This window comes from Oncorhynchus mykiss, chromosome 28 (genome assembly GCF_057628025.1).
Source record: "Oncorhynchus mykiss isolate SJ-2025 chromosome 28, ASM5762802v1, whole genome shotgun sequence".
NCBI lineage: Eukaryota > Metazoa > Chordata > Actinopteri > Salmoniformes > Salmonidae > Oncorhynchus > Oncorhynchus mykiss.
In genome coordinates, this window is record NC_143049.1 from 27,450,370 (window position 1) to 27,478,295 (window position 27,926).

The 27,926-nt window shown below is 42.6% G+C and overlaps 1 protein-coding gene across 44 annotated transcripts; it reads left to right on the plus strand.

Annotated features, from left to right (window-relative positions):
- Positions 1–27,639, plus strand: LOC110508795 (GRB10-interacting GYF protein 2). 44 transcript variants are annotated; one of them, XM_090224874.1, is made up of 28 exons: positions 1–120; positions 7,185–7,236; positions 7,439–7,592; positions 7,834–7,929; positions 8,110–8,221; positions 8,655–8,763; positions 9,056–9,096; positions 9,236–9,268; positions 10,594–10,800; positions 11,178–11,404; positions 11,664–11,811; positions 13,346–13,579; positions 13,837–14,066; positions 14,393–14,537; positions 14,655–14,821; positions 15,185–15,426; positions 15,798–15,928; positions 16,185–16,285; positions 17,376–17,471; positions 17,640–17,810; positions 18,265–18,498; positions 19,250–19,381; positions 20,963–21,208; positions 22,558–22,754; positions 23,050–23,189; positions 23,817–24,019; positions 24,559–24,709; positions 26,734–27,639. In XM_090224874.1, the coding sequence occupies exons 1-28, from the start codon at positions 18–20 to the stop codon at positions 26,799–26,801; spliced, it is 4,170 nt and encodes a 1,389-aa protein (XP_090081000.1). In that variant the 5' UTR covers positions 1–17; the 3' UTR covers positions 26,802–27,639. The 44 variants fall into 44 exon arrangements, with proteins under 44 accessions (XP_090081000.1, XP_036821938.2, XP_036821940.2 ...); XM_036966043.2 differs by having other exon boundaries at positions 3–120; positions 8,110–8,323; positions 9,026–9,096; positions 11,178–11,410; XM_036966045.2 differs by having other exon boundaries at positions 3–120; positions 8,110–8,323; positions 9,026–9,096; positions 11,178–11,410; positions 15,185–15,411.
- The last annotated feature ends 287 nt before the right edge of the window (positions 27,640–27,926 follow it).

Genomic DNA, 27,926 nt, shown 5'->3' on the forward strand with positions numbered 1-27,926 from the left:
CGGGTCTTTATCGGGATATGTATTGTCATGTGATCCATTCTCAGCCATCTTGTGGAAACGGAGAGAGAGCCACACACAACTCGAATACAAATAAACCCTGTGCTGTCAGTAAAAGCAGAGGTAAGACAGCGAAGATTAAATGCACAGTTTTGCTATAAAATAAAGCTAAACTATCGAAATAAGTATTCACGATGCTAAATATCCCAGTTTCCGCGAATTCAACGCGTTTATGAGTGTTGTTATACCAGCATGTTTGCTTGGCCTTGAGGCTCCGGCCTCAACTATGTGGTGGCACCGCATTCGGTCCGGAACGAGATGGGACGTTTTCCAACGAGAACCTCTTGTAGCGGAAGGCTCGTAGGCCGCATGGAGGTTTGGGGGTTAAGCGTGAACTCGTGTCAGCTCACAATACTTCTGCGATTTTGTAACAGTATGACTCTTTGTTTGTTTTCCTTTTGAGAAGCTTAGCATTTTCGTAGAAATTACCGATCAGTGATCGATCGTTACTGAAAGTTTTGTAAAACAAAGTTCTCTAGTTAGTTATGTCGACCAGTTAGCACAGGTTACTGTTCTAGCTAGCTATATAACATCGTATCATTATGTATGGATAAATACAATAGCTAAAACGTTAACTATTATGCTATCAACTTGATTAACTCGCTAGTTAGCTGTCATGAAGTTACTTAGCTAGCTTGCCAAACAGCTTGGTAGCACATTGTGGCTAGGCTATGTTAAATGTCAGAAGGTTAGCCAACATTTCTTTAGTTGGTTAACGTTAGCTATCTAACGTTTAACTTATTTTATGGCTAATGTCTATTGTCATTAACGTTAATTAACATGGCTAGCTTGCTAACGTTAGCTAGTTTGTATTGCCAACTCACTAGCTAGCATCTAGGTAGCTAAAGTTTCGTATGGGAATGTGTGTCAGTCGGATTATCAGGCTAATTATGGCCAGCCATATGGGAAGCTAACGTTAGTTAGCTACTAGCTAGCTACTGTAGCTCGTGTTGGAATCAATGAGGTAAACCTGTATATAGATCATTGTTTGGAATAGATAACGCGTTTATGCAATTTATTAAACGTATTTAAGAAGTACAGTTTGTTATTTGCCAGACAGCTAATTTGTCAAGTTCCTTATCTTATAATAACGTGATACAATATTGATAAGACATAGACATGCATGTAGAAATCATTTGAGCTTGACATTGAAAGTCAGACTACTTCGAAACCTAACTAGCCAGCAGTCCAAATATTAGCTGGTTGAAACTTGAATATTTAACTTGCATTTATATCAGTCACAAACTAAACCATCCATAGACGCTAACTACCTTCAGCCCTATGGACTATAATATAGTATCATCTGATCATGATTTGTGTTAAGAGTCCAGACGCTCATTAAGAATGTTAAAAACCCATCACTTGCGTTACTGTTTTGGAAAATCAAAGATTTTATATCAACAACAAATAATTTTCAACAAACAAAAGGTTCTATTACTACACAGCTTTATAGCGTTCGGGTTCCCACACGGCCATATTTCCATGTTTACAGCGCTTGTTTACAGAAGACGGAGGCGTAACTGTTCTAAATAGCCATCTGCGTCTTGAACACCAGTGTGTAAACGGAAGATGGACCCCACAAACGTGTTGTCACTGAAAAATACTCTAGGCTGGTTTACCGGTTAAAACAGTGTACAGTAAGTGTATATTTAGCGTTTGTGAAATAATTTTGATGTGAAACTAGAGGACTTTATGTTTCTAGAACCTTACCACAATTGCGAATTTATTCATGTTTAGATTAAGTTTTTGGCAGTTTTGGCTGCTAGAGCCAATTCTCCTCTAAACAGAACATGCACGGACGGGCCTTGGACTATAAGGAGCAACATTAGCCCAATAATGGACTACAGGAGCAGGCTACTGAGATGGACATAATACGGCATCTAATCAATCATTTGTGGCTAGTCTCCATTCTTCACTGGGGCTGTTGTGGTGCAGGATCTCTACAGAAGTTGCAGCTTGATCTTTTTTTGTCACCATAAATAATGAATTAAAATTCTAATGTTGATTTGGCTGCAGCCCATATGTGGCTTTGGCTTGCAACAGGTGGGAAGTTCAACAACAAATGCTTTTGGTTTATTCTATAGCTATCTGGCTAGAGAAGATTGTGGTTTAAACGTACCTTAAGGCTGACTAAGGGTCATTACTAAGGGTCACTAACTGATCTGTGAACTTTAGCTACAGTGCCTTCAAAGTATTCATACCCCTTGACTTATTCCATGTTTTGACTTATAGCCTGAATTGAACATATACAGTGCCTTGCGAAAGTATTCGGCCCCCTTGAACTTTGCGACCTTTTGCCACATTTCAGGCTTCAAACATAAAGATATAAAACTGTATTTTTTTGTGAAGAATCAACAACAAGTGGGACACAATCATGAAGTGGAACGACATTTATTGAATATTTCAAACTTTTTTAACAAATCAAAAATGGAAAAATTGGGCGTGCAAAATTATTCAGCCCCCTTAAGTTAATACTTTGTAGCGCCTGTAAGCTGTAAGTCGCTTGGGGTATGTCTATCAGTTTTGCACATCGAGAGACTGAAATTTTTTCCCATTCCTCCTTGCAAAACTGCTCGAGCTCAGTGAGGTTGGATGGAGAGCATTTGTGAACAGCAGTTTTCAGTTCTTTCCACAGATTCTCGATTAGATTCAGGTCTGGACTTTGACTTGGCCATTCTAACACCTGGATATGTTTATTTTTGAACCATTCCATTGTAGATTTTGCTTTATGTTTTGGATCATTGTCTTGTTGGAAGACAAATCTCCGTCCCAGTCTCAGGTCTTTTGCAGACTCCATCAGGTTTTCTTCCAGAATGGTCCTGTATTTGGCTCCATCCATCTTCCCATCAATTTTAACCATCTTCCCTGTCCCTGCTGAAGAAAAGCAGGCCCAAACCATGATGCTGCCACCACCATGTTTGACAGTTGGGATGGTGTGTTCAGCTGTGTTGCTTTTACGCCAAACATAACGTTTTGCATTGTTGCCAAACAGTTCAATTTTGGTTTCATCTGACCAGAGCACCTTCTTCCACATGTTTGGTGTGTCTCCCAGGTGGCTTGTGGCAAACTTTAAACAACACTTTTTATGGATATCTTTAAGAAATGGCTTTCTTCTTGCCACTCTTCCATAAAGGCCAGATTTGTGCAATATACGACTGATTGTTGTCCTATGGACAGAGTCTCCCACCTCAGCTGTAGATCTCTGCAGTTCATCCAGAGTGATCATGGGCCTCTTGGCTGCATCTCTGATCAGTCTTCTCCTTGTATGAGCTGAAAGTTTAGAGGGACGGCCAGGTCTTGGTAGATTTGCAGTGGTCTGATACTCCTTCCATTTCAATATTATCGCTTGCACAGTGCTCCTTGGGATGTTTAAAGCTTGGGAAATCTTTTTGTATCCAAATCCGGCTTTAAACTTCTTCACAACAGTATCTCGGACCTGCCTGGTATGTTCCTTGTTCTTCATGATGCTCTCTGCGCTTTTAACGGACCTCTGAGAATATCACAGTGCAGGTGCATTTATACGGAGACTTGATTACACACAGGTGGATTGTATTTATCATCATTAGTCATTTAGGTCAACATTGGATCATTCAGAGATCCTCACTGAACTTCTGGAGAGAGTTTGCTGCACTGAAAGTAAAGGGGCTGAATAATTTTGCACGCCCAATTTTTCAGTTTTTAATTTGTTAAAAAAGTTTGAAATATCCAATAAATGTCGTTCCACTTCATGATTGTGTCCCACTTGTTGTTGATTCTTCACAAAAAATACAGTTTTATATCTTTATGTTTGAAGCCTGAAATGTGGCAAAAGGTCGCAAAGTTCAAGGGGGCCGAATACTTTCGCAAGGCACTGTATATATATACTTAAAAAATAATTCTCACCCATCTACACACACTACCCTATTTTCATAAGTATTCACACCCCTGAGTTATACTTTGTAGAAGCACCTTTGGCAGCAATTACAGCTGTGAGTCTTTTTGGGTAAGTCTCTAAAAGCTTTGCACACCTGGATCGTACATTTGCCCATTATTCTTTTCAAAATTCTTCAAGCTCTGTCAGAATGGTTGTATATCATTGCAAGACAACCATTTCAGGTTTTGCCATGGATTTTCAAGTAGATAAGTCCAAACTGTAACTCTGCCACTCAGGAAAATTCACTGTCTTCTTTGTAAACAATTTGAGTGTAGATTTTGCCTTGTGTTTTTGCCCTGCTGGAAGGTGAGTTCATTTCCCAGTGTCTGATGGAAAGCAGACTGAACCAGGTTTTCCTCTAGGATTTTGCCTGTGCTTAGCTCCATTCCGTTTAATATTTTTATCCTAAAAAGCTCCCCAGTCCTTAACGATTACAAATATACCGTAACATGATGTAGCCACCACAATGCTTGAAAGTATGGAGAGTGGTACTCTGTAATGAGTTATGCTGGATTTGCCTCAAACATTTTTTTTGTCCTGAATACAAAATGTTAATAGCTTTGCCACCTTTTTGCAGTATTACTTTAGTGCCGTGTTGCAAACAGGATGCATTTCTTTGGAATGTTTTTATTCTCTACGTGCTTCCTTCTTTTCACTCTGTCAATTTAGTTAGTATTGTGAAGTAACAGTGTTGTTGTTCCATCCTCACAGCCATTACTCTTTAACTGTTTTAATGTCACCATTGGCTTAATGGTGAAATCCCTGACTGGTTTCCTTCCTCCGGCAACTGAGTTGGGAAGGACGCCTTTATCTTTGTACTGTGGGTATTGATACACTATCCAAAATGTAATGATTCACTTCATCATGCTCAAAGGGATATTTAATGTCTGACTTTTTTTTTTTTTACCCATCCACCAACGGGTGCTCTTCTTTGCGAGGCATTGGAAAACCTCCCTGGTCTTTGCAGTTGAATCTGTTTGAAATTCACTGCTCGACAGAGGGACCTTACAATTATCTGTATGTGTGGGGTACAAAGATGAGGTTGTCATTCAAAAATCATGTTTAACACTTGTGCACACTGAGTCCATTGAACTTATGTGACTTAATCACATTTTTAATTCAGAATGTATTTAGGCTTGCCATAACAAAGGTGTTGAATACTTATTGACTCAAGACATTTCAGCTCCAGATACTCAACTAGTCTGAAGGACAGTTTTATTGCTTATTTAATCAGAACAACAGTTTTCAGCTGTTCTAACAATTGCAAAGGGGTTTCCTAATGATCAATTAGCCTTTTAAAACAATCAACTTGGATAAGCTAACACATTGTGTCATTGCAACACAGTGATGGCTGCTGATAATGGACCTCTGTACGCCTATGCAGATATTCCATGAAAAATCTGCCGTTTCCAGCTACAATAGTCATTTACAACATTAACGATGTCCACTGTATTTCTGATCAATTCGATTTTTTAATGGACCAGAAATGCTTTGCTTTTCAAAAACAAGGACATTTCTAATTAACTGCAAACTTTTGAATGGTAGTGCGTGTGTGTATTTTACACACATATATATGATACCTCAAGGGTTGCGCTGCAGGTGTAGGGATGCACAGATGTTACTTTTTTGGCCGATATCCGTTATTGTGCTTGCCAAAAAAAACAATACCAATACCGACATCCGGCCGTGATTGGGAGACCCATAGACCGGCACACAATTGGCTAAAATGTTGTATTGAATTAAGAGAACCATCAAGTTGATTAACAGTGCTCTGCTCTAAGTTCTGAGTTGTTAGGATCAAGGATCTCTCTGTGCTCTGTGCTCCATTTATCTTTCCCTCGATCCTGACTAGTCTCCCAGTCCCTGCCGCTGAAAAACATCCCCATAGCATGATGCTCCCACCAGCATGCTTCACCATAGGGATTGTGCCAGGTTCCCTCCAGACATGATGCTTGGCATTCAGGCCAAAGAGTTCAATCTTTGTTTCATCAGACCAGAGAATCTTATTTCTCATGGTCAGAGTCCTTTGGCTGCCTTTTGGCAAACTCCAAGCGGGCTGTCATGTGCCTTTTACTGAGGAGTGGCTTCCGTCTGGCCACTCTACCATAAAGGCCTGATTGGTGGAGTGTTGCAGAGATGGTTGTCCTTCTGGAAGGTTCTCCCATCTCCACAGAGGAACTCTGTGACCATCGGGTTCTTGATCACCTCTCTGACCATGGCCCTTCTCCCCTGATAACTCAGTTTGGCCGGGCGGCCAGCTCTAGGAAGAGTGGTGGTGGTTCCAAACTTATTCCATTTAAGAATGATGGAGGTCACTGTGTTCTTGGGGACCTTCAATGCTACAGAAATGTTTTGGTAACCTTCCGCAGATCTGTACCTTGAAACAATCCTGCCTCGGAGCTCTATGGACAATTCCTTCGACCTCATGACTTGGTTTTTGCTCTGACATGCATTGTCAACTGTGTGACCTTATATAGACAGCTGTGAGCCTTTCCAAATCATGTCCAATCAATTGAATTTACTCTAATCAAGTTGTAGAAACATCTTAAGGGTGATCAATGTAAACAGTATTCACCTGTGCTCATAGCAAAGGGTCTGAATTCTTATGTAAATAAGGTATGTTTGGTTTTTAAATGTTTCAATCATTTCTAAAAAAAAAAAAATGGATTCGTCATTATGGGATATTATTGTGTGTAGATTGAGGAAACCAAATATTTAATTCATTTTAGAACAAGGCTGTAAAAAAAGTCAAGGGGTCTGAATACTTTCAGAATGCACTGTACATTTCAGTGCGATTATGAACTGTCAAGAAGTCCTTAATAAAGAAAGCTTTAAAGATCTATTTCATATACAGACTATACAGTACATGGCTCTGGCAATTACCTAAATAATTGGTATTATGTACCTGACAGAGGATCGGGTGATGCGATATTTGTCACCATCGAATGACCTTTAAAATCAGAATTTGGGTTTGTAATCTGTGGCATAAAGACAAATGGGATCGAAGATTTTCAATTCCGTCTGGAGATGAAATAGTAATTGCCCTTTTGTGTGTTGATCAAAGGATGTTGAATGATGTCCCTGCATTTTGCTACACCCGCAGTAACATCTGCTAAATATGTGTATGTGACCAATACAATTTGATTTGAATACCTTTCCAAGAAAAATATTGCATTGTATTAGGCTAATTATTTTGGCCCTTTCCTTCCAATAGAAGTTCTAGGAAGAATGGCAGAAACTCAGACACTCAACTTCGGACCAGAATGGTTGGTATAGCATCATGTTAATATGAAATCTTCTTGAGCTGAAATGTTGTATTGAATTAAGAGAACCATCAAGTTGATTAACAGTGTTCTGAGTTGTTAGGCTGGTTTGTTTTTTGACACCAGGTGCAGTGTTGAGGCCTGCCAGTTGTCCTCTAAACTTCACTTTTGTTTGTCTTTTTCTCCTTCTGTCCCTCTTCACCAGGCTCCGGGCCCTGTCTGGCGGTGGCCATGGGGGTGGTAGCAGCAGTAGCGTTGCCACCTCACCACCTCTCTCACCTGCAATGCCAAAGTATAAACTTGCAGACTACCGCTACGGGAGAGAAGAAATGCTAGCACTTTATGTTAAGGATAGGGAGGTGAGTCAAAGGAATTCCGATGTGTTCTAAAAGGATACAGAGATACATGATTGGCATACAAATAATGTGACTTGTATCGGCAGCTTCTGAAAAGTGCCCCAAGACAAAATTATGATTCATCCTTTTGTGGAGTGAGATTTCTTTAAAATTCAAATATATTGTCACCTTCCTGTAATATGTGTATTAAACCTGATGTTGCAATGGATACTTGCTCATACAATTTCTTCCTTCTCCTTATCAGATCCCTGTAGACCTGCACGATAAGGATTTTCTGCCCATTTTACAAGAGGAGCCCCTGCCACCACTGGCACTTGTAGCATTTACAGAGGAAGAGCAGGTTGGTTCCTTCACTGTTAATTTACGAAGCCATGTTAGAATGAATATGCTAAATTAAGACTGCACCTTTCACCTTACCCTGTTTGTTTGTAACCAAATATAGAGAATCGTTGGTTATAGACAGGTCTGCCCCATCCTCCCCTCTTTCTTTATCCTCTTTCTCCCTCCCTCTCCCCCACAGAGAAATTTTTCCATGTCTGTAAACAGTGCAGCTGTGCTCAGGCTGATGGGGAGAGGAGGGGGTCCGGTGGGGCCTGGGGCGCCGAGGGGTCGAAGTACCTCACGGGGTCGAGGTGAGGAAAGAGCCCTATTCTCTCTGTGTCCATCTCAACAGTCTGAAGAGGCTTCCTCTGCTTGTGTCCTCTTCATCTGCGCTAATCAGAAAAACAGACTAGGTGAACTGTTAATTTTTTTCATGTCAATAAAGGAAAAGAGAAGAGGAAACTACTCTAGACTATTGGCTGTTGAGACCAGTGATTTATATATAGGTTGAGAACCACCCCTAAGAATCTTAACAATGTCTGCCAGCTTCACAGAAGGGATGTAACCGTAGCACTCTGTTAATAGGCTTGATAATGCTCCTGTCAGCAGAAGCTATCGCAGCTGGTTGAATTAATTTTCACCAGCTAGCTCCAACATTAAAGTGTGGCGTGTATGTTTGAATCCTTTTCAACTGTAATGTGAATTGTGGATTTAAATAAGGTATTTCAAATGTGTGTCTGGTAGGTCGGGGTAGAGGAGACGGAGGGTTTTACCAAAGAAGTTTTGATGACGTGGAAGGAGGCTTTGGACGCGGGGGCAGGGAGATGCACCGCTCCCAGAGCTGGGAGGAGAGGTAATGGACTATCCTTAACTGGAGGCACAAGCGTGTAACTGGAATTGTCACGCCCATTAACCTTTGACTTCAATGCATGATTTATGCAAATCTTCATGTTAAGTGGATGCATCTTAAGATGGGTTCCAGGCTAGTGGAATGAGAATGATCAAAACCCATTTGGTTTATGGTGTTGACATATTGTCATGTTTTTGGTTATAGCCATCTGTGTTTGACTATCTGCATGCTCAGTCATTATTTTTGTCTTTTCTCTTTTTCAAAGTCATGCTGAGTCTATTTTCTCCCCATCTAGGGGAGACCGAAGGTTTGAAAAGCCAGGTCGAAAAGAGCCAGGTTTGTGCTAATGCTTGCTCATCAAATAATCAATGCTGTTTGAATGTGATATAAATAAAATGGTGGGTTAAATAATTTACAGGTAATGTAATCACTTTGCTTTCTCTCTCTCTCTCTCTCTGTTCCATTGACTTGGCAGAAGTTGCTCCTACCCACTTCCTGATGAATCATAGTAAGTTTTCCCTCCAGGGTACTCGTTCGTAAACCGTGCGTACAAAATAGACCACAAAATGTGCGTGTGCCAGTTTTCACGCAAAAGTTGGAATTTATAAAAACTGAACTTGACGTGAGAATGTGCTTTCCTCCCCGCCAACTTTAAACCATGTGTACGCACAGTTTCTAGTGGTTGAAGTATTCCATTGCAAGAAGGCAGAATTTTAGCCAAGTGCAAATGGTAGCTAAAAAACAGGTAGCTAAATATAAGATGCAGTCATTTCCCATTATTGAGAGGAGAGAAAATACCTTTATTTTATCTTTGCATTCTTGTAATTAGAAATAGGCATCTATTTTCTATTTATTTCATTTATATGATCATTGAAGAATCAATTCCTCACCTTTTCTGACTGATGGCTTCATACTCACAAAATTACCTATAGGCCTCCAACAATTTAGGATAGGCTACCATTTGTCCCATCTCTCATTTAATTGGACCTACTTCACAGTAGGAAATAGATGAGCTATTTCAAGTATTTTGCTCTATGCGATCCAAAGTTTAACGGTTCACCTTTTCCATTGGAGTTTGTAGGCTACGTCTGAATAAAGTCATTTCTCGAGTTGACAATATTTCATTTATAAACAATACATTATACGTATGTCATAACCATTGCAGAATAAATTCCTCACCTTTTCTGACCATGAGTTCATATTCCCGAAGTAGCCATGCAACTAATGACCATGCACATCTAATATAATTGGGCGTGTTAGATAGACTATTATAATAAATAAACAAATCTGAAAGGGGTTTAGAACAGAGTAGAATTTAACAGATGAACACAGTTGATCTTTCGATCTACCACTAAGTAAGCCTACTTTAGTATTATTTTCTTTCCGAAGAGACAAAGTTTCAGAGATGGCGGGCGGTGCAACATAATTGAATTTATATGATCTGTTAACAGGTCCACAACAATTCAGAAACTGTCAGATACAGCAAATGTCACTGCAAAAAAAATACATTCTGCCAACACCTCCAAAGACATTTGGCTAAGTTTACTATTGCTATTTACTTTAGATCACAGGAGGTTGGTGGTACCTTTTTATAGGCTGTACACTACTTAATCAGAAAACAATACAGCTATGCAAATGTTTAGACAACCTCACAACTTATTTACTGTGACCAAGGACACCCTCAGGCTAAAAGTTTGAATCTCATGTATTGCTTGAAATTGTGGTGTCGCTACATATGTATGTATTGAGTGTTTATAAAACAAATATATTTTAATAAAAATGTCAACATTGATGTTATCCTTTTGATAAAATAAAATAATTCCTTTCCTCCAGTCCGTGCTAACTACGAGGAGGTTGGGACCAGTGTGGGGGGCCTGCCAGTGAGGAAGCATGACTTCACGCGTTCGGAGAGTGAGAACTGGCGCACGTCCCGGGATGAAGTGAATGGTGAGGATGATGAAGAGGGGGGCTGGCGCCTGGCTGGCGCCTTGGCATGTGCCTTGCGACGGGACAGCGACCGGTGGTGCCCCCCAAGTCCAGGTGTGCCCTGTAGTCATCTCACACTACTGCCACCACAATGTGTCCTGTCGTGTGTGTGGGTGAGGGTTTCAATTGCAGGCCAATCTCAATACAACTCTAAAAGGGAGATTTTTTAAAAAGCTGGTCTTATCCTGAACTCACAAATCACAATGGACACCTCAAATCATACTAAAATCCCTCTCTTGTTCAGGCCTCATGGCCAACCAAATGAGAACAGGTTTTCAACAGGAAATACTCCAATCTGTCCGTAGCTTCATAAAAGAAAGCATCACATGCATCTAAGAAACAGCAACATAAAGTGGTGGTCTTCAATGTGAGAGAGTGGCTGGTGTGAGTGGAGCTGAGTGACGGGGTCCTTAAACAGCTCTTCTCCTCAGACGGGCCGCGGTCGGCAGGGTGGCGAGAGGCTCACCCGGGGGAGCAGCCGCGGCAGCGGAGGCTCCCTTTCGATGCCAGGGAGGACGAGCGCGGCTACAGGCATCCCCCGTCGGCCAGCGGCAGCCTGGAGGAGGATGGAGGGGGCAGCCTGCCAGAGTGGTGTTTGGAGGACGCTGAAGAGGAGACGGGCACCTTCGACTCTTCTGGAGCCTTCCTTTCGCTCAAGGTTCGAGTGAGTGAATAGTCCGTTTAGTCAGTCTAACGAACATCACTTGTTAATGGGTGCTGGGCCAAAGAAATGTTTAAGAAATTAGTAGGACCTGCACACATGATTTGAAGTCTACCGAGTAGTTAAACAATGATTTGTTTTCCCCAAAGGGCAATTTGTTTGCTGCAATTACAAATATGGCATCGGAGCACTGTGAGTTGTGGAACTCTGTGAATGCCAGGCTGCTATGAGAAGGATATATATATCTCCCCCACAGAAAGCTCCCAAGGAGCCCATCCTGGAGGAGGCAGAGCTAGACTTCAGACCTCTGGAGGAATGTGACGAGGGTCTGGAGGAGGACGGACACCCCCGGGAGACCAAAGACACAGACGGAGAGGCCAGGAGAGAGCCCATCAGAAAACAGGGTGAGCTAACTTCTTATGGCTGCAATCCCGTTAACGGGAGCAATATTACAACAGCCAGTCAAAGTGTAGGGCACCATTTTAAAAACATCAAATCTCAATTAAAATTCCTCAAACATGCATGTATCTCATACCATTTTAAAGCTATTCTCGTTGTTAATCCCACCACAGTGTCCGATTTCAAATATGCTTTACAGCAAAAGCACCACAAACGATTATGTTAGGTCACCACATAGCCACAGAAAAACACAGCCATTTTTTTTCCCAGCCAAAGAGAGGAGTTTCAAAAAGCACAAATAGAGATAAAATTAATCACTAACCTTTGATGTTCATCAGATAACACTAATAGGACTTCATGTTACACAATACATGTATGTTTTGTTTGATAAAGTTCATATTTATCAATATGAGTTTACATTGGCTATTTAGATTCACTAGTTCCAAAAACATCCAGTGATTTTGCATAGCCACATCATTCAACAGAAATACTCATCATAAATGTAGATGATAATACAAGTTATACACATGGAATTATAGATATACCTCTCCTTAATGCAACCGCTGTGTCTGATTTTTAAAAAAACTTTACGGAATAAGCCAGCCATGCAATAATCTGAGACGGCGCTCAGAAAAATTTGTCACAATAGCCACCATGTTGACGTCAACATAAACAAAAAATTACATGATAAATATTCCCTTACCTTTAATGATCGAAAGCAGAAAATGATCAGAAAGCATTCCAGGAATCCCAGGTCCACAATAAATGTTTTTGTTCGATAATAACCGTTATTTATGTCCAAATACCTTATTTTGTTAGCACGTTTGGTATACATATCCAAACGCTCATTCTGGTCAGCGTTACATCGGACAAAAACTTCAAGAAGTTATATTACAAATCGAAGAAACATTTCAAACTAAGTACAGAATCAATCATTAGGATGTTTTTAACATACAGCTTCAATAAAGTTCCAACCGGAAAATTCCTTCTTGTCTTCATGAGTGGGTACCATGAGGAAGAAGCGTGATCAGAAAATGGCTGCTTGATAGACACCTGATGCATTCTGCTCTCATTCACTCCCACAACACCATAGAAGTCTCATTAAAATGTATATTATTGGTTGACATCTAGTGGAACCCCTAGGCAGTGCAACATCATTAATATCTCAAGGGGATTTCATTGGGGACTCTGGTGAATATATACAAAGCTCAGATTTCTCACTGTTTCTTCCTGTTTTGATTTCAACTCAGGATTTTGCCTGCCATATGAGTTCTGTTACACTCAGACATCATTCAAACAGTTTTAGAAACTTTAGTGTTTTCTATCCAATACTAATAATAGTATGCATATATTAGCAACTGAGACTGAGGAGCAGGCCATTGACTTTGGGCAACTTATTCATCCAAGCTACTCAATACTGCCCCCCAACCATAAGAAGTTAAAAGTGGAAACTGTCCGGCATACTGTATTTTTGCTCTCAATACTAAACTGTCTATGTGGAGATAAACATTGATTCATGTGTCTTGTTTTTGTCTCTAGATGTGGGGAGAGCGATAGAGGAGGCGCCCCCTGCTCCCTCTCCTCCTGAGCCCCTTCCCCCCAGCCAGCCCGATAGAGTAGAGGACCCTGAGGGGCCGTTGGAGAAGCCACTTGAGCGTCCCCCTGCCCCGGAACACAGGCCAGAGGCCAACAAAGTCCCCCTGCACACACCCATGTCCAACACAATGCTGGACTCCCTCTCCATCCCCCACACCGTTGCACACACTCTCACAGGTAGGTTTACATACAAGCAGTGGAGGAATGCAGTCAAATCTCCCACATTTGTGCCCTCTTGAGGCTGTGTTTGGCGACATTGTTGCGTCTTTCTTTAAACCACCTCCACCTCTGAGTAAATGACACCTTTGTTTTCCGCAGTAACCTTGTGCTTAAATTATACACCCAGGATTGCATGTAGTTTGAGATTGTCAATTGTGAGATCATTCCGTCTGAGAGACTAACCCCACACACACCCTCTTGCCTCTCCTGTCCAGTGTCGGCCCCGTCGTCCACCATCCAGATGCAGCAGAAGCCCCTGGAAGTTCCCGTGGCCATGCCTGCCCCGCTGCCCTTCAGTGCTAGCCTCAGGCCCCAGAGCACGTCTATCATGGCTCCTAACAATATGGCCACCAGCACGGGCCTCATGGCGCCCATCGGAAGGCCCACAGCCATGCCACCACACCACACTATGGATGAAGATGAGGGACTGAAGCACTTTGAACAGGTTAGTGGACAATGACTACGGTTTCTGGAAGTTAGTTGGTTACAGAGCTGCATGTTGAGCAAGTTAGTAAAAGTTACCAAGCTGGTTTTGGTGTTACTGAATTTAGAGCATGTCTGGACATGAAACGTGCAGTGTGGGTTCATTTTTGGAACACGTCCAGAATATGGAGAGGGTGTTTATTGAATTATAATGAAATTATTGCAATTTTTCTATCTCTCTCCCTGCAGTAAACTGAGATAGTGGTGTTTGTTTTGGGATACTGTCATGGTGCTCTACACATACTCCCTGAATGAACAATAAAATGTAACTCTCGCTCGCTTTTATAGGAAGCAGAGAAGATGGTGGCGTATCTACAGGACGGTGATGACCGGCTGGCTGCCAAGAGCTCAGCTACCAAACCAGCCGGCCTGCCACTCACACACGAGGCTGCTCTGAAGTGGTTTTATAAAGACCCCCAGGGAGAGATACAGGGTGAGACAGAGTGAGGGGAACAGGGCTTCTCTGAATGAAAATCTGCATACACTGCAACCAGTAAATGGAGAAATTTCAGTGACTTTGTCAAATCTAATAATGTCTCCCCCTCTCCAGGTCCGTTCAGTAACCCAGAGATGACAGAGTGGTTCCAGGCGGGCTACTTCACCATGACCCTGCTGGTGAAGAGAGGCTGTGACGAGGTCTTCCAGCCCCTGGGTGAGATCATCAAGATGTGGGGCAGGGTGCCCTTCGCCCCCGGCCCAGCACCGCCACCCCTACTGGTAACCCTCACACACCTGAGCTCCATCCAGCATTCTAGAAGTCACTACTTTGTATTATCCTGAAATGAATCTTAATTAGTCTATGAGCAATTCAAAATGTTTCCGATGCACCTCACCATCTGCATTGTCTCATGGTCAAAGCAAGTTTATGTTTAGCTTAGGGCACGTTCAGAAGGCAAATGTTGTGACGTTGCCATTCCTTATTCTAAGTCAGAGGCTTGTTCACTCTACATAACATATTGAACGTTCCACAACATTGTGCCATGCTGAATGCAGCCCAGGTCATTGTCCCTTTGCCTGTGTTGTGGCTCTACTTCTCTGTCCCCTTGCCGATCCTATGTCTTACTCGGCCTGTCTCCCCAGGGTGATGCCGGAGACCAGGAGCGTCTGAAGCGGCAGCAGGAGCTGACGGCCCTCAACCTGTACCAGCTGCAGCAGCTGCAGTACCAGTACCTTTTGAGGCAGCAGTACGCCCAAGCCCTGGCCCAGCAGAAAGCCCAGGCCCTCAGCTCAGCACCACACCAGCAGCAGCAGCAACAGCAGCAGCAGATCAACCTGCTCCTCCAGCAATACCAGGCCCTCAAGATGAGGTCAGCAGAAAACACGTAAGCATATCTGCACAAACACCTCTGCTGCAATACCAGGCCCTCAAGATGAGGTTGGAGACACAGCTTCAGCATTACTAGGCCCTCAAACACTCTCACTTGGCTCCACCCCCCTTACTAGCACTGACTTTGCTGATAGCTACTTTGAGAAAAAATATGCTTACTATGACAGATATGTGGTTGTCCCACCCAGCTATATTAAGATGAATGCACTAACTGTAAGTTACTGAATGATGAAGACATACTCGCACACTCAATATTACACGGGTTCTCCTCAAACATCTTTCACTGTGGGCATTATTCAATGCCGTGTCAACATACTGGTGTGTTCTGGTTATTTATGCCATTTCTGTGTTTGGCTCCCTGTGTAGAACATCTGAGTCTCTCTTACCTCCTGTGACTCGGTCCATGTCCGTACCAGAATCCCAGGGTTCTGTGTGGGAAATGCAGAACACCTCTCAGGCCTCCTGCACATCAAACATCCAGCAACCCACACCCAGTGGTAAAACTTAATGCAGAGCACACACTGAAAACATTAGCACTCGTTTTGTTTTGGGCTGATGTTTATAACCAATTTAGCTTTTGAAAGTTTGAGTATCTGAACCTCTTCAATGACAGCAAAAGACAGTGCTCCTCAATTCACCAAAAAGTGGAGAAAGCTCAAAATCATATGAATTGTAGGGAATGAATGGGGGTCAATGATATATAATGACCATCCATCCAGCCTTACTAACTGACTGTTTTGTGTGCCTGTGCAGCGTGGGAGGGCAGCAGTGTGTGGGATCTGCCCATAGACTCCATGGCTCAGGCCCCCACCATAGAACAGATGCAAAACCTGGAGAAGAATAAGGCTGCCAAGGTAAGAGCACCATATTTTCTGTACTTATGCAATCCTAAGTTGTAGATCTTTATGAATTGCCTGGGGCTAGGGCTGAATGTGGGGAATTTGACTGTTTTTAAACACTTTTAAAGGTTTAGCGTTATGAATTGTGACAAGCAGCAATAAGACTGTGCCTGAGTATCTGTGCATGTGCTTCACTCAGTGGTGTAAAGTACTTTACTATACCGGACAAAAATATAATCGCAACATTTTAAAATGTTTTTCATGAGCAGAAACTTTCCATACAAACAAAAAGCTTATTTCTCTCAAATTTTATGCACACATTTGTTTACATCCCTGTTAGTGAGCATTTCTCCTTTGCCAAGATAATCCATCCACCTGATGGGTATGGCATATTAAGAAGCTGATTAAACAGCATGATCATTACACAGGTGCACCTTGTGCTGGGGACAATAAAAGACCTCTCTAAAATGTGCTGTTTTGTCACACAACACAATGCCACAGATGTCTCAAGTTTTGAGGGAGTATGCAATTGGCATGCTGACTGCAGGAATGTCCAACAGAACTGTTGCAAGAGAATTTAATGTTCATTTATCTACCATAAGTTGCCTCCAACATTGATATGAGAATTTGGCAGTACATCCAACCAGGCTCACAACCGCAGACCATGTGTAACCACGCCAGCCCATGTCTGAGTATTGGAGAGTGCCCCTGGCTATCCATAAATAAAATGGTGCTGTCTGGTTCGCTTAATATAAGGAATTTGAAATTATTTATACTTGAACTTTCGATTATTAAGTAAAATACTTTTAGACTTTAACTTGTATTTTACTGGATGACTCACTTTTTCTTGAGTGATTTTCTGTTAAGGTGTCTTTCCTCGAGTGTGACAATTGGGTACTTTTTCCGCCACTGGCTTCGCTCTGCTACAACGTGGTAGCTACTGGACCAAAACAGCAGAGAATTTTTGCCTTGTACTTTAACGTTCTTAGTTGTATGTGGAAATCGGCCCGACAATGCCGTTTACTTCGTGCATCGCTGAGTTATGTGAAAAGGTGTTTTTTATGTGGTTGTGATTTACTTATTAACTGTAAATGTCTTTGATCAGCTGGAGCTGGAGCGGGGTGAGGCAGAGCTGAGTGCCAAGAGGGAGGAGGAGGAACACAAACGCCAGGAGGAGGAGCAGCTAGCACGTCAGAAACAGGTGGGGGGGGTTCATTAGACTGTTGCCTGCTGAAATATGCATGTCAGCTTTGTTGATGTTCAATATATGATTGCCTAGAGTTGCAAGATTGACCCATTAGCCTGTAAATTCCTAAGAGGAGGCCTTAATGTTTTATGCAACTGATTTGATAGATTTCTCTATCCACAGGAGGAGGCATTGAAGAGGCAGCGGAAGCAGCAGCAGGAGGAGGCACAGCGCCAACAGAAAGAGGAGGAAGAGGAACGGCATGCGCAGGAGGAGGCCCTCCGCAGACTGGAGGAGAGGAGGAGGGAGGAGGAGGAGGAGAGGAAGCAAAGGGAAGAGTTCCTCCGCAAACAGGTGCTGGGTTTCACAACAAAGACCAGTACAGGGTCGTGTTCAGTAGGCACCAAATAGAACAACATTTAGTACAACGGGAAGGAACAACCTGGTTTTCAATAAGAATTACTCAATATTTTGCTACTGTGTGCCTAATGAATACGACCCTGCCCTTATTGTTTGGGACAGGTTATACCAAATGCAAATTTCCACATACAGGTGTAGGATCTTAATTCGATCTGTATTGTCACAGCAACATAATTCAGCAGCAACAAGATTTTTATTTTGTCCATAATGTTGCTTGATTGGTGGTTAGGCTATTAGCTGGCCTAAAGTAGGCTTCATGAAATATGCAATACTGATAATATAACTGTGTTAGTGTGGGTTTTCAGTGAATTTATGTAAATCAGAAAGCACATCTGCATTTCTCAATAAAGTTGTAAAAATGTAAAAACGTGTTATCGTTGCTCCTTAGGAGGAGGAGCGCCGAAAGCAGGAGGAGCTGGAGGCCCTGAAAAGGCATGAGGAAGAGAAGCGGCAAGAGGAGGAGGAGGCAGCGGCTGCGGTGGCTTTGGTACGGCAACAGCAGGAGGAGGCGAAAAGGAGGGAGCAGGAGGCGGCGAGGCAGCAGGAGCTAGCCAGACAGAGGCAGCAGCAGCAGGAGGCGCTCCGCCGACTACAGCAGCAACAGCAGCTAGCCCAGATGAAGGTAACTAACAGTATAACACCTTAAGACACCTAACACTACAACAGCTAGGTACCATCGACTGCACAATTAGTGATGGGGGGGGGGGATTGATAGTTACATACGGGATGTTATTTTTTATGTATCGTTTTGACAATATTGCAATATTATTTTTGCGCTAGTTGGCTGTAACTGCACAGCTTGTTCTCCATCTTTTTAAGTTGGGAGCCAATTAGTTTTCAGCACTTATTTCCATGACTGATTTAAAACTGGTTTTGTCATGGCTCTGTCTTGTCCCTCTGCAGCAGACATATGGTGAACAATATGTTTGGAACATCAAATCGCAATAAAAAGTGTCGAATCGCAATACATATAGATTCGCATTGCATATTGTGTCGGCACCAAAGAATCGTGATAATACTGTATCGTGAGGTCCCTGCCAATTCCCAGCCCTATACACAATACTATATTATATAAAGTCTGCCTTAGGAAAGAGGTCTTTTGACCTCAATGGGACTTCCTGATTAAATAAAATATAGCCTATAAACAATGCACTATCCTACTAACAATAATTGAGGTCAGAATATCAGAAATACTGTATTTGACCTTTTAATTGAACATTAAAATGGGATGTTGGCCTTTTGGTCTGGTATTTATTGTGCTAATCACATCCATGAGTTCCTGTATGTGAATATTTCTTTGTCATGGATACAGCCCTGACTGTCCTGCTTGCAGTTCTATCACTGACTAACCAAATCTTTGTCCTGTCCCATAGCTGCCGTCTTCCTCTAAGTGGGGCCAGCAGTCAGCAGTCACGGCAGCAGCCATCTCTCAGTCCCAGAACGCGCTGTCGCTCGCTGAGATCCAGAAAGTGGAAGAGGAGAGGGAACGACAGGCACGAGAGGAGGTAAGCGCAGCTACAGTCAAAGTATTACGTTTAACATGGGTGACACTCCTTAAACCTCTTAGGGCTGCAATCCCGTTAACGGGATCGATATGACAACAGCCAGTGAAAGTGCGGGGCGCCAAATTCAAAACAACACAAATCTCATAATTTTAAATTCCTCAAACATACATGTATCTTTACCGTTTTAAAGGTAATCTTGTTGTTAATCCCACCAGTGTCCAATTTTCAAATATGCTTTACAGCGAAAGCACCACAAACGATTATGTTAGGTCACCACCAACTCACAGAAAAATTCTGCCATTTTTCCAGCCAAAGAGAGGAGTCACAAAAAGCACAAATAGAGAGAAAATGAATTACTAACCTTTGATGATCTTCATCAGATGACACTCATAGGACTTCATGTTACACAATTACATGTATGTTTTGTTTGATAAAGTTCATATTTATATAAAAAATCTCAGTATACATTTGCGTGTTACGTTCACTAGTTCCAAAAACATCCGGTGATATTGCAGAGAGCCACATCATTTTACAGAAATACTCATTCTAAATGTTGATACATACAATTGTTAGACATGGAAATATAGATATACCTCTCCTTAATGCAACCGCTGTGTCAGATTTCAAAAAAACTTTCCGGAAAAAGCAAACCATGCAATAATCAGGAAAAAATAATACAATTATCCGCCATGTTGGAGTCAACAGAAATCAGAAATAACATTATAAATATTCCCTTTGATCTTCATCAGAATGCACTCCCAGGAATCCTAGTTCCACAATAAATGTTTGTTTTGTTCGATAATATCCATTATTTTTGTCCAAGTAGCTACTTTTGTTAGCACGTTTAGTACACAAATCCAAACGCTCGTGCAGGTCCAGCCGAACGTCGGACGAAAACTTCAAAAAGTTATATTACAGATCTTAGAAACATTTCAAACTAAGTATAGAATCAATCTTTAGGATGTTATCATAAATCTTCAATAACGTTCCAACCGGAGAATTCCATTGTCTGTAGAAAAGCCATGGAACGCAGGTCGCTATCATGTGAAATGCGCGTGACCAGGACCTGGCTCTCTGCCAGACCACTGACTCAAACAGCTCCCATCTGGCTCCACATAACAGTAGAAGCCTCATTCAAGTTTCTAAAGACGGTTGACATTTAGTGGAAGCCTTAGGAAGTGCAACATAACCAATATCCCACTGTGTATTCAATAGAGTCTGGGTTGAAAATCGACCAATCTCAGATTTCCCAATTCCTGGTTGGATTTCTTCTCAGACATCATTCAAACAGTTTTAGAAACTTCAGTGTTTTATATCCAATACTAATAATAAGATGCATATATTAGCAACTTGGACTGAGGAGCAGGCCGTTTTACTCTGGGCACCTTTCATCCAAGCTACTCAATACTGCCCCTGCAGCCATACCAATTTCTTGTACCTGTTTTGATACGATTTTCTGGATGATAATGAGTTTTCCCACTTAGCACTAAGGTAGCATGAAATAGAATTGTTCTACAAATCCATCATGCTTTATATCCTAGATCCGTAATCATGAACCCCCCTCTCTCTCCACCCATGCAGCAGCGGCGCCAGCAGGCGGAGCACCTGAAGCTCCTGCAGCAGCAGGCCCTGCAGGAGGCCCGGAATCCCCAGGCCAAGCTCTCTGGCTGGGGAAGCGTGGCCAAGCAGCCGGCCACGACAAAGTCCCTGCTGGAGATCCAGAGAGAGGAGGCCCAGCAGGTGAAGCAGAGGAAGGAGCAGGGGACTGGGGGCCAGCAGCCCAGTCACCCCACAGTCACCCAGCAGAACCGTGCCCAGAACAGAGCTGTGAGTTGGTTCGCTCGATCATTCGTTCATGAATTCGTCTGCATTCATTCATAGTCTTCGATATCATGTATTTGGCGACGTGCTGATACTGTTGTCTAAAAATGGAACCCACAGATTTTTCAAAATGTATGTAGTTGTGAACTAGCTAATCTAATTCAGCTAATCAAGAGCTTGATGGTTATTTGACATGTTGAATCAGGTGTACTAGCTGTAGACTAGATCAAATACATGGAGAGGCTTGGGAGGTTGGGGAAACATTCCTCTTAACTTCTTGACTCGCCTATCCCGGTAGTGGGATCATTTTCATCAGCATCCGCTGAATTGCAGAGCACCAAATTCAAATTAAATTACTAAAAATATTTCATTTTCATGAAATCATAAGTGCAATATAGCAAAACACTGGCGTGTCAGATTTCAACAAATATTTTCGGCGAAAACATACCAAGCGTTTATGTAAGAACATCTCTCAGTAGACAAAATATTACAAACAGCTAGCAGCAAAGTAGATTGGTCACGAAAATCAGAAAAGCAATCAATTAAATCGCTTACCTTTGATGATCTTCGGATGTTTGCACTCACGAGACTCCCAGTTACACAATAAATGTTCCTTTTGTTCCATAAAGATTATTTTTATATCCAAAATACCTCCATTTGGTTGGCGCGTTATTTTCAGAAATCCACAGGCTCGAGCGGTCACGACATCGCAGACGAAAATTCCAAATAGTATCCGTAATGTTTGTAGAAACATGTCAAACTTTTTTATAATCAATCCTCAGGTTGTTTTTACAATATATAATCGATAATATGTCAGCCGGAATGTAGCTTCTTCCATAGGAGAGAGAGAGAAAATGGCTGTTGCGCATGAAAAACTCTGCTGGCACCCAGCCATCCACTGACGCGATGAGTTCTTTCTCGCTCATTTTTCAAAATAAAAGCCTGAAACTGTGTCTAAAGACTGTTCACACCTTGAGGAAGCCATAGGAAAAGGAATCTGGTTGATATCCCTTTAAATGGAGGCAAGACATCCAATGGAACAGAGAGCTTTCAGGAAAAATAGCACTTGTTGGATTTTCCTCAGGTATTCGCCTGCAATATCAGTTCTGTTATACTCACAGACAATATTTTGACAGTTTTGGAAACTTTAGTGTTTTCTATCCTAATCTGACAATTATATGCATATTCTAGATTCTGGGCCTGAGAAATTGGCATGTCTTTTAGCCAAAAACAAAAATACTGCCCCCTACACTGAACAAGTTAATCAAAGACAACCCTGTTTGAATACTACTTGGACGTAATGACACTGATCTGACCAGGTTGGTTCTCTCTCTCTCTAACCCCTCTTTCCCAAGACCACCGCTCTGAGCCCCTCAGTGTGGGGCTCGGTGGCCACCAGCGGCGGGGCTCCTAACTGGGGCGGTGACAGCAGCATCTGGGGCGACAGCACCAACTCCAACATGGGCTTCTGGGAGGAGGAGGTGGCCCAGGCCCCACCCCCCGCCAGGAAGCCCAACGCTCAGAAGAACAACAAGGGCAACGCCAACCTCAGGTACAACCTCAGGACACTTTTACAGCTCGCAACTGATTGACAGTTTATATTTTGGCTGGTGGACTCAAGGAAGGTGGTTGGAAGGACAATTTTATACCACTAATCTTTGTTTTATTTATTAAGGGCAGAGTCCTAGATTCTGCTGAAGTTTACGTTTCACTTAGTCGTATGTTGTCAACACACTAAGTGAAAATTCCACTGAAGTGGAAGTATGTTCAAATTCAATACCATGGATCACTTGGTTGTTCAAAAGGAAGTCAGTGTATCTAATACTGTGTGGTAACTGTGTGAGCAGCAGTCGGGCCAATAAGAAGGTGGAGGAGGAGGAGAAGCTGATGAAGTTGTTCCAGGGGGTTAATAAGAGACAGCAGGATGGCTTCATGCAGTGGTGTGAGAAGACCCTGCACACCCTCAACACCGCCAACAACCTGGACGGTGAGTATATATACACACCCTCAACACTGCCAACAACCTGGACGGTGAGTATATACACACCCTCAACACTGCCAACAACCTGGACGGTGAGTGTATATATACACACCCTCAACACTGCCAACAACCTGGACGGTGAGTATATATACCCACCCTCAACACTGCCAACAACCTGGACGGTGAGTATATATACACACCCTCAACACCGCCAACAACCTGGACGGTGAGTATATATACACACCCTCAACACTGCCAACAACCTGGACGGTGAGTATATATACACACCCTCAACACCGCCAACAACCTGGACGGTGAGTATATATACACACCCTCAACATGTGTGTGTGTGTGTATATATATATATATATATATATATATATATATATATATATATATATATACACACACACACCGCCAACAACCTGGATTGTGAGTCTCTCTATAACGTACTATACAAACCAACAATCTAGGTGTCTGATATGGCACCCTATTCCCTATGGACTTTGGTCAAACAGTGCACTTTTTAGGGAATACGATTCCAATTCTAAAGGGAACTCAAACCTAAAGTAATCTTTACTGTGTGATCCCATCTTTAAAAGTCACCTGCCCCTCTTCCTCCTCTGGCTGCAGTCCCGACATTTGCATCCTTCCTGAAGGAGGTGGACAGTCCGTACGAGGTGCACGACTACGTGCGCGCCTACCTGGGGGACACGTCCGAGGCCAAGGAGTTTGCCAAACAGTTCCTGGAGCGCCGTGCCAAGCAGAATGCCAACCAACAGAAAGCGCCCCCGGCCCCGCAGAACCAGCAACCAACACTAAAACAGCAACAGCAGGTGAGAGAGACGCAGCAGAACAGGTAATTGGTGTGACTTTGGTCTAGTGGTAACACTCCTGCCCCCCCCCCCCCCCCCCCCAGAGACCGGGGTTCAATCCCTGCTCCAACCCTTCAATCTGTCTCCCACCTGCCTGTACCCTCTTTGATTTCCTCCCTGTCTAAATAGTCAAAAAGAACCCCAAAAAATAAATTACATTGGAGAGTTATGTTGTAGTCTAGTCAGAAAGATAGAATTGTACAGATTTCCCTGCTTTCCCATGTTGTCCTGGTCACATCCCTGGGTCTTGATGAGCAGTTTGTGTGTCGCGTCAGGTGTGTTGGTTCTAAGCTGGATCAAAAGTTCTCCCATAACAAGGTTGGTCAGTGACCACTGTTCATTGGCTTTCAAAATGTTACTTTGCACCATCATGTAGAGAGAGAGAGAGACCTAATATTGCTGGACCATAATATTTCAGAAATCCATACATTAATCAATACCCTGTTACCAATGTTAGTAGTTATCTGACCCTTCATTTGCTTTGTGACTCTATTTCCCAGGATTCAATGTGGGGTGTAAGCGGGACAGGCTCTCCTTCTCTGTACCAGTCAAACCACACCAGCCTCCAGCAGCAGGCACGCTTCGAGACCGTCACCTCAGGGAAGAAGAAGAAAAAGCAGAAGATGGTCCGGGCAGACCCCAGCCTGCTAGGTGAGGAATAAACTATTAAAGCACTGTTGTCAATGGTTTTTTGTGGTACTTTTACCCCTTTTTCTCCCCAATTTTGTGATATCCAATTGGTGGTTACAGTCTAGTCCCATCGCTGCAACTCCCCTACGGACTCGTGAGAGACAACGGTCGAGAGCCATGCGTCCTCCGAAACATGACCCTGCCAAGCAGCACTGCTTCTTGACACATTGCTTGCTTAACCCGGAAGCCAGCCGCACACCAATGAATCGGAGGAAACACTTCCAGCTGGCAACCGAAGTTAGCATGCAGGTGCCCAGCTCGCCATAAGGAAATCCCAGCCGGGCCAAACTCTCCCCTAACCCGGACGACACTGGGTCAATTGTACCCCGCCTCATGGGTCTCCCAGTTACGGCCGGCTATGACACAGCCTGGGATTGAACCCGGGTCTGTAGTGATACATCAAGCACTGCGATGCAGTGCCTTAGACCGCTGCGCCACTCGGAACTGGCAACCCAGAGCATGAACCATCCACCAATAGTGTGTTTAAAGAAAAAGTGCTACACCAAGACATTCTAGTGAAAGGCCGTAACAGCAAGAAAGCTGAATAGCCCATGTTTATATGGCTGAGAGCAGGCGGGATTCTTGGCCAATCACATTCACATGCTGTGTAACGCAGATGCTAAGCCATTCGTCAACCACTACCCTCTAGAAATTCAGGGTATTCGTCAAACTATTTTCCTTAAAAGTACACAATGTCACGATTACAAAGCTATGCGATATTAACTTCTTGATGCACCCATCCTGTTAGCGAGATCATTTTCGTCAACATCCGCTGAATTGCAGAGCTCCAAATTCAAATTAAATTACTGAAAATATTGAATTTTCATGAAATCACAAGTGCAATATAGCAAAACACAGCTTAGCTTGTTGTTAATCCACCTGGCGTGTCAGATTTCAAAAAAGCTTTTCGGCTCTCTCAGTAGACAGTAGACAAAATATCAGTAGACAAAATATTACAAACAGCTAGCAGCAAAGTAGATTGGTCACGAAAATCAGAAAAGCAATAAAATGAATCGCTTACCTTTGATCTTCGGATGTTTGCACTCACGAGACTCCCAGTTACACAATAAATGTTCCTTTTGTTCCATAAAGATTATTTTTATATCCAAAATACCTCCATTTGGTTGGCGCGTTATTTTCAGAAATCCACAGGCTCGAGCGGTCACGACATCGCAGACGAAAATTCCAAATAGTATCCGTAATGTTTGTAGAAACATGTCAAACGTTTTTGTAATCAATTACTCAGGTTGTTTTTACAATATATAATCGATAATATTTCAACCGGGACTGTAGCTTCTTCCATAGGAGAGAGAGAGAAATGTCTGCTCCAAGCTGTTGCGCATGCAAAACGCTGGCACTCAGCCATACAATGACTCGATGTGATCTTTCTCGCTCATTTTTCAAAATAAAAGCCTGAAACTATGTCTAAAGACTGTTCACACCATAGGAAAAGGAATCTGGTTGGTATCCCTTTAAATGGAGCGAAGGCAGGCAATGGAACAGAGAGCTTTCAGGAAAAACAGCACTTCCGGGTTGGATTTTCCTCAGGTTTTCGCCTGCAATATTAGTTATGTTATACTCACAGATAATATTTTGACAGTTTTGGAAACTTTTGTGTTTTCTATCCTAATCTGACAATTATATGCATATTCTGGGCCTGAGAAATAGGCAGTTTCATTTGAGTATGTTTTTCATCCAAACATCAAAATACTGCCCCCTACACTACAGGTTTTAAGGAGAAAAAGTTGATAATCTCAGAAAAGATCTGTAATGTTGTGCGTCTTGTTCACGTAATTCATGCTGGTGTTGGGTTGTTGAGCTAGCGCCCAAATGATTCCCATTCACTCCTGTGCACTCCTTGACTCAGAATGTACTGTTCTCATTGGCGTTACGACTAATGCTAATTGGATTAGCATCTCTTCGGACTACCACATGCATACCTCTCATACTAAATTAACTTTCCCTGTTCTCTCTCATCTTGCCAGGTTTTTCTGTGAACGCGGCGTCTGAGAGGTTGAATATGGGTGAGATCGAGACGGTGGAGGACTTTTAAAGGGACTGCTCTGCTGCCAAACCCCACTGACCATATCGTTCTGAACAGCTGCCATTGTACCCCCTACAACCACCACCTTCACACCCCAATGTCCCTTTCCTTTTGTGAACAGCATCCTCTTTCCGTTCTGTTTTGTACTTTAATTTAACATTTGTCATTGGAAGCTGGGGACGCTTTCCAGTGCTAGAGGACCCCTCAAAAAACATCCCTAATGAGTATTTTGCCCTATATGAGACAGGGAGAAGGCTAACGAAGCAGCCAAACAATCAAACAGAACCATAAAAACCAACCAAGCATTGAATCGAACAACAAATCAATCAATGTAAAGGCCTAATCTGACTTCTCCCAAAGAAAAGAGCTGAGGGCAGGACATGGATGTCTCTCCCTGTCTGTGGTCAGCTGTTCAGTCCTCTCCCAGTATCTTGTCTGAAAGTATGCAAAAGAGAGACGTTACCTGATGCAATCTTCTCCCCATGAAGTTGAACGCATTGGGGGGGGGGGGGTAGAGAACTTTTTTCTGTTTTGTTATTTTATTTATTGAATGTTTTTCACCCCCCTCTTTTCTCCTCCTTCCTTCACTCCTGTTTTCTGCCTGTTTGTGGATGGTGGTGGTATTGTAGGAGCCAAGGATGTGTGTGCCCACTGATGTCCTGTTTTAAGGATATGTTTGACAGTTCCAAGTAGTTATCCATTTCTTGTAAAATACTAGGCTGTTTAAAGAATAACCTTTCAATTCTGCATCTGTATTATAATATATGAAAATGATGAACTACTGGAGTCATACTTTTCTATTGCGGTATGAAATAAAACAGTCTCTTGTGTGGGCTGTTCACACCTCTCTTTGAATCAATGAATGATCTCCTTCCACGCACAACACTTTACTCACATTTGTACTCAACCGTTTTTAATGTTGATTTGCTGTAGAGAAATAACATAAATTGTGTGTAAGTCCAAAGTTGAATGCAATAGTTGTGAATATATCTCCTCCCAGTTACTGATTTAGATTGGTAGTTATCATCCTATAATTGATCTAATACCAAACCAAATGAATTTTCCCTGCTGAGTTTATCATTCCCTGCATTGATGTAATTTTGGGTTATATCCTAAACAATTCACCCTACTGAG

Bases quoted from the DNA above. Each gene is read 5' to 3' on its own strand.
- LOC110508795 (XM_036966043.2), top strand. From the start codon at position 18: ATGTATTGTCATGTGATCCATTCTCAGCCATCTTGTGGAAACGGAGAG. The intron at 15,427-15,797 runs GTAAGCATATCT...CTCCCTGTGTAG, and splicing joins ATGAGGTCAGCAGAAAACAC to AACATCTGAGTCTCTCTTAC. The intron at 22,755-23,049 runs GTACAACCTCAG...CTGTGTGAGCAG, and splicing joins AAGGGCAACGCCAACCTCAG to CAGTCGGGCCAATAAGAAGG.